The sequence below is a fragment of the Taeniopygia guttata genome, chromosome 1, assembly GCF_048771995.1.
Source record: "Taeniopygia guttata chromosome 1, bTaeGut7.mat, whole genome shotgun sequence".
In the NCBI taxonomy this organism is placed as follows: Eukaryota; Metazoa; Chordata; class Aves; order Passeriformes; family Estrildidae; genus Taeniopygia; species Taeniopygia guttata.
In genome coordinates, this window is record NC_133024.1 from 15,641,168 (window position 1) to 15,647,679 (window position 6,512).

Consider the following 6,512-nt stretch of genomic DNA (forward strand, 5'->3'; position numbering starts at 1 on the left):
AGCCAGGGACTGCAAACCAATATCCCAAGTCTGAGCATAATCTTAAATTGTTAAAAAGTGTGTGTGTGTGTATATATATATATATATATATATATATATATACAATAGAGGCAATAAAGACTTCAAGTCTGTTGCTTGGTTTTGCTGCTGAAATTCAGTGTTGACTTAAAAACAGAGGATACATTTTGTGGCAGAGGTTATTGAACAGAGCATATGTTTGTCAGGTTCAAATTGTTTAAGTGTAACATTAAAAGAGAGGAATTCAGACAACTCAGACAACCAATATAAGCCTGCCTGACCTTGAAAAGATGGATCATATCATCCAATTACTATACAGTGGGAAATGTTAGACTTTATGTACAGAGTAATCAGACAGGGGATTAGATATGATGCTATTTGTTGCTCACTGTGTATGCAGAGATTTCTGATAGAGTACTTGCACATGGCAAAGAATAAAATAAGAATGAAGAGTAGCAGTGAGAGATTGATAAGAAGTGTAAGTCAAATGAAAAGAGCCTAGGAGAAGGAGATTAACAATATATTCTAACGTAATTTTCATTCCTCTTATTGAAATTAGATTTCTATTATGGTGTTCTGCAAAGTGAATACTCTCCTCTTTGAAATGCAGCTACATAAAAAAAATGGGAGCTGTACAATTTTGTAAAAGCACACAGTACTTTCATAGAATTAATCAAAGTGGATTTGAAGCTCATCTAAAAGAAGTGGATGCCTGTCTTAAATCAAGGTGGGTTTTTTTTCCATAATGCTTTCCATATGCAAGTTTCTCAGTACTGAGGGAAGAGCTCTGGAGTGAGGAATACTGCCTAACCCCATACTGCCTAGCCCTGTACAGGAAAGAAAAGAGAAAAAATACCTTTCTTAAGCATATTACCTTGCAGGACATGGGGGAGCAAATAAAATGGGCATAAATGAAGTCAGTCAAAATAGTTGAACATGAAGACATTTGTAAGGGGAATCTACTGTTCATTCTGTGTTTCAATAAAGAATATCTCTCCCTTCAAAGGTCCCAAGAAAAATGTCTTTCTTATGTCATGTCTCATATGACAAGATAGAAATCTGAAAATGAATATGGAAAATGCAGATCTTTCCCAAAGATGGTTATGTAAAAATGGCATTTCATTTCTGCACAGCATTTTCTGTCTATTTATTCAAAGTTCTTCATTTTCTTAGAACTTTTCAACTCCTTTTATTATAGTAAAACATGACAGTTTGGAAGGAAAAATCTAAATTCCACTCATATCTGTATCTTTGTTTATTAATTTCAAACTAGCCACATGTGCACGTATCCACCAAAAGCAGTGAGGTTGTATTTATGACAGAAACATAATTTTAATAACTGAGAGACTAATTTGAAAGCAGTGGGGCTAAAGATATCACTTAGGGAATAACTTGGCCTGAAGACTCTCTATTACTGCTGATATGCAAGGTAAGAACACAGTCTGCCTGTCAAGCTTCAGTGTCATTAGCAGAGTTGACAATTAGTGAAATAATCATCATTGTAGGTGTAAGATGAATACATCTGCTGTGCCAATCAATGAAGTACTGATACCTTGCAGCCTAGGCTGAATGGGAGACAGTGCATGGTGGCACTGAACCAAGAAATCAGAATGTGCTTCACTGTCTCCTTTATTTCTTCATTCTCCCAGGCTGAGGTGAGATGAGGCACTGACATCCTGTTGTGGTTGATTTTTGCCCTGCCTCATCTCACTCATTTTGGCTGACACCCTCAGCAGGAATGTGGAGGTCTGGCACCTAGTTTTTCCTGACAATTTTCACCCAAAGCAGATCTCTGCACTCACATTTGTTAAGAAATCAGCAGGGGTTGAAGTAACTGCACTCTGATGCCACAGGGCTCTCGTGCTCCTCCCTACCTTATTAACATATCAGGGAATCAGGGCTTAAAATTGTGCCCTGAAAGATAATTATGGAATCATAATGCCATGTTTGAGTAATTTTTCAAAGAACTCTCTTTTGGCGATGAAAAAATCAATGACTTATAAATAATATGGAGCCACATCTGCATAATATATGAGTGAAACCCTCTTCTCAAGCATGAAAGTATCAAGAACACCTGGGATGTTTTGACTCTGGGAGTAAGGTTTTAATGACCTGTGCCTGTGGCATTGATTTGAGTGGAATTATTTGTAATCACCATTTTCCTGTGGGAAGCCTGAAAGGATGCTGTTTATTCCCTCACATACTTTGTGCAAAATGCCAGGCCTATGTGTCTGCTCCAGAGTGAGCTGGGACTGGGACACACTCTCTGAACCCTGAGCCCCTGAGGTATCCAGAGGCTGGGACTTACCTTCCCCCTGAAAACCCTCTGGTTAGATTACACAGTTTTTTGCCTTGGGCCTGAGGAATGCCATTTTTAGTGACCATCGCCCTCATGAAGTGGATGGACAATGTCTTGGTTTTGGTAATGACCTCAGTGCCTATGAATTTGTAAATCAGCTTTAAATTATCAGGTCTATTCCAAATTTGCCCAGTCCAGTGTCATTGGAAAAAGCAGCATGAGCAGAGGAAATAGCTCAATTCAGTTAGCTCAGTTATTTTTTCGTGATGCTGCATAAAATATCCCAAAACATGGCTATGCACTGATGGTTGTTGCAACAGTACTTTGTCTTTAGGGCTTTATCTCTTAAAAATTTTGTATAATTAATCTGTCAAAATACTTGAAGAATTTAACATGCTGGTTTTTTAGAATTCTTTTAACTGTGGCACAAAAAGCACTAAGATCAAATCCTCCACCAAAAGAATTAATAAAGTGTTATACCTAAAACTGGGTGTCTTAGAGGGTTCTGCAAAGTCTTTAATCACCTTTATTAAAGAAGTGATTTTAACAGCCTATTAAAAGATAGTATTTTACACAGAGCTTTTCAAATACTGCTGTTTGTTCAAGTTTTGAGATTAAACAGATATAGTTGCTTTACAATCAATAAATTAATCACAGTGGGTAATGAACCATGAATGGAAATCTATACAAAATATTTTATTAAGTGGTAAGAAAACTTATGCTATGTATTACTTATGTCCATTGATCAAAGTCACAAAAATCTTTTCTAAGAATTTCTGCCCCCGGAATGATGGACATCAGGTTTATCTTAAGGGCAAATTTAGGTTAGTCAAAAATCACAAAATTATGTATTCTAAAATTCATCTCAAAAAATCGAATGAATTTTCATTATCACAGTTGCATAAGAGGGAATAACTCTCTGTTAAAAGAAGGTGATGGTGCAAGAGGTTTAAATGATGGCTCATTCTGATTTGATAATTTTTTTTTTCCTTTCTAAAAATTATTTTGTTGTCCTTTTTAGAGCATTAAGTTTTTATTTGATTGTGTAAGGATATTTGTCTGATACTTTTCATTTAAATCTTAAGGGACATAAGAGCATGTTCTATCAGCTTTTTTCCTTTACATGACTGCAGCTTTTTGAAAATTTTTGCACCAGCTAATTTTCAAGTATATAAAATGCACATTACTGGTAGTGAAAACACCACATTGTTATCTATATGACAATGATTACACTTCCTCCTCCTGTTACATCCCAGAATTACAAGTTCAAAAGTCATCAAACTAAGAAACTTGGGTATGTTTATGGTTATCCAGACACTAAGCAGAAGTGTGCTGTTTGACTTTTGATTTTAAAAATCTCTTGATTAACAGGAATTGAATTCTTCACAAACTCTTAAATTTTTGGGGTTTTTTTAATACAAAACCAAATGAAGAATGCAACAGAATTGCCAACACTGGTAATGATCAGACTTACGGGTACATGCCATAGTTGGTGGGTCCTTCTCAGCTCTGAAATAACCTTTCTCACACTGACAGACAGAAGTTGCTTCTATGTGAGTCAAACTGTGTGGAGGGCACTTGGAGCACTTCACATTTCCAGCAAATGCTTTATAGAATCCAGGCCTGCAAGCTGCAAAGTAAGAAGATAAGTTTCATTAATAGAAGAAAATTTTGGTCATAAATAAAATCTGTTCCAAGCAGAAATATGCTGCTTCTTTCCTTTCTGATATAGATGCTTTGATTATACAATTTTTGACATTTTTCATTTTGGTATATGGACTTAAAAAAACCCCAAAGAATCTGTTCTTGGTATATAATGTGGAATTGCTAAGAAAGATAACTCCCCAATTTTAGTCAGTCCTAAGTGCTGCTTGAAATTTTGTCTGAACAACTTCACTACTATCACTAAATATTATCTATGGTTTATCTACATGTATTAACCAAAAAGAGTGAGTATAACTTCTGTATCTGCCAGAGCTGTTTATATGGCTTCCTTACTGAAGTAATGGACAACTTGCAATACCCAAAATATTTACCCCCACTGTCGAAGACCACCCTAGGTTGTGGGGTGGCTCCTCCAACCCGTGCTTCCAAAGAAAGGCTCAGTAGTCTTCTGTTGTCCAGTCTCAAGGCAGTTTATTGCAAGTTATCTAAAAGATTTTCTTCTCAGGCTGCTGCGGTTTGCTCAGCAGCTCAGGCAGAGGCACACACACACCCTGACATCCTCTCTGACTCCCGACTGCTTCTTCTCTCCCCCTGCCCAGGGCTGCTGCTATCTTTTATATGGTACATTACGTGTTACATGTTTACAGTTTTTCCCCAATACCTACTACCTATATTAAATGGTGCCTTTTTACACTAAACCAATCTGTGAGTGCCAACATCACCAAAAACATGGAGGTAAAGAAGAAGAAAGAGGGATGACAGGGCAGGCCCAAATCCCTCCATCTTAAAACTTCTGACCCCCATGTACAAAACCAAAACCCCCCTGTACAGCACTAAAAAATTCTTCCCTCTACTTTGTTACTACTTCTACTATAATATCTAAACTTTTGTGACTTGTTCTTCCTGCAAGGTTGGTAAATCATTCCATGGTTCAAATCCAAAATCACAGCTGTTTCCAGCTGCCTGCCAGGGTCTCAAATGCTTCTGACCTGAACCTGGAACCTCCAAAAATGTCTGAGGGACATTTTGAGTTCCCACACCCCACAACTCCTTGATGAGACAAGGATGACATCCCTAAATATTTATGGCTTGTCTGATTTGCCTACAGTGCCCCCAGTCCTCTGAAAGCAGGGCTACATCAGCTGGTCTCTGCTGGCACCAGAGGCTGGAGGATGAGGAAGGGATGAAGGAAGAGATGAAGAAAGGAGATGCTGACACCATCCAGCACAAACCTGCACAAGCCTGAGGCTCTCCTGATTGGCTTGGGAAACAATCTGGAGAGCAGGCAGCCTTGGACAGGGAATGTTGGGATGCTCAGAGTTTCCCCAATTACTGGGAGCTGGTGTCCCTGCTGTTCTTAACCACAGCACAAGCTCACAAGCCTTTTTTTTCTTGGCATTTAAAGCAGAAACAAGTCATTAAAGTAAATCTTATCCCAGATCTCTTGGGCCTGGATACTGAGATATTATTTTAAAATCATCCTCAGACTTCATCACACACACTTAAACAGATTTATTTCTTTTGCTGCTAGCTACCACAGTTTACATGCCAAGCATGTGTTGCAGTTTCTGTCTTCCCCATGTGCAAACGTTAAAAATTAAAGAGCAACTCAGACATGTGCAGATTTTACAGGCTCCTTTTCCTCTTGACTCCTCCAGCAGTACAATGGAAACCATCACTATAAATATAATTTTAAGGTTCCATGTGGCTTTTTCTCACTTTGATATATTCAAGACTATTTTCTTTACACTGCTAGAGGAAATAGAGAGTACTTCCTTTTCTTGTAATACCATACAAAAAGATTTTAAATTAGGTGTTTTTAAAAAGTACCTCAAAGTATGCATTTAATGGATTCAGTGTCAGTTCATATTAATTGAGTTATAAAAAAGTATCAACTCATAGGTAACATATACAGGATCAGTTTTTCTTCTGATTCTGAAGGCCTTTCTTGATATAAAAGCAGTTTCAGTAGCAGCTGAATGAAAAGGAGTTAAGATGACACTGAAAAAGATAACACTTGATTGCCTCTCAGAACCCAAGAGCCAATTTTTCAAATGCAATTTCAAGAGCTTAATTTTGACCCAGCAATTTCAGCAGTTCTCCTCCTAGTGTGCTGTTCTGACTTTGCTGAATAGACATTAGGGAGGTATCCTGCCCCGCTGTCACTGACTGGGGGAAAAAAAGGATTTCTGGTGTTAGAGATAAAAGGGGTGGGAACAGCAGGGATTTTCCCCTTGGAAGTAGGCTGCTAGTCTGATGCAATTGTGATTATAGTGAGTGGCAATTTTCCACTGATTGGAAAGGCAGCAGGTTTGGTGCAGGGGAGAAGGCAGCACTGCAGACACAGGCTGTAGGCACTGACTCCTCTCAGCTTTGCTGGAAGGATGAGAGGAGGTAAGGCAAAACTGGGAGAAGGGTGCTTGCCTGCTCCCTCCTTATCTTCTCATGCCCAAATCCTGCCTTGATAAATAATAAATTCTGGCTTTATTTCATATGTGACATTTTTGACTAAAGGGCTGACAATTCCAGA

At 38.2% G+C, this 6,512-nt stretch overlaps 1 protein-coding gene across 6 annotated transcripts in view; it reads right to left on the minus strand.

Moving 5' to 3' along the window:
- Positions 1-6,512, minus strand: part of EPHA6 (EPH receptor A6) — a 380,709-nt gene that overhangs the window by 199,307 nt on the left and 174,890 nt on the right. For all 6 annotated transcript variants that reach the window (XM_072923989.1, XM_072923993.1, XM_072923978.1 and 3 more), the window contains one exon: positions 3,792-3,947. In XM_072923989.1, coding sequence (XP_072780090.1) covers positions 3,792-3,947 — 156 coding nt within the window. The remainder of the gene's footprint in view (positions 1-3,791; positions 3,948-6,512) is intronic.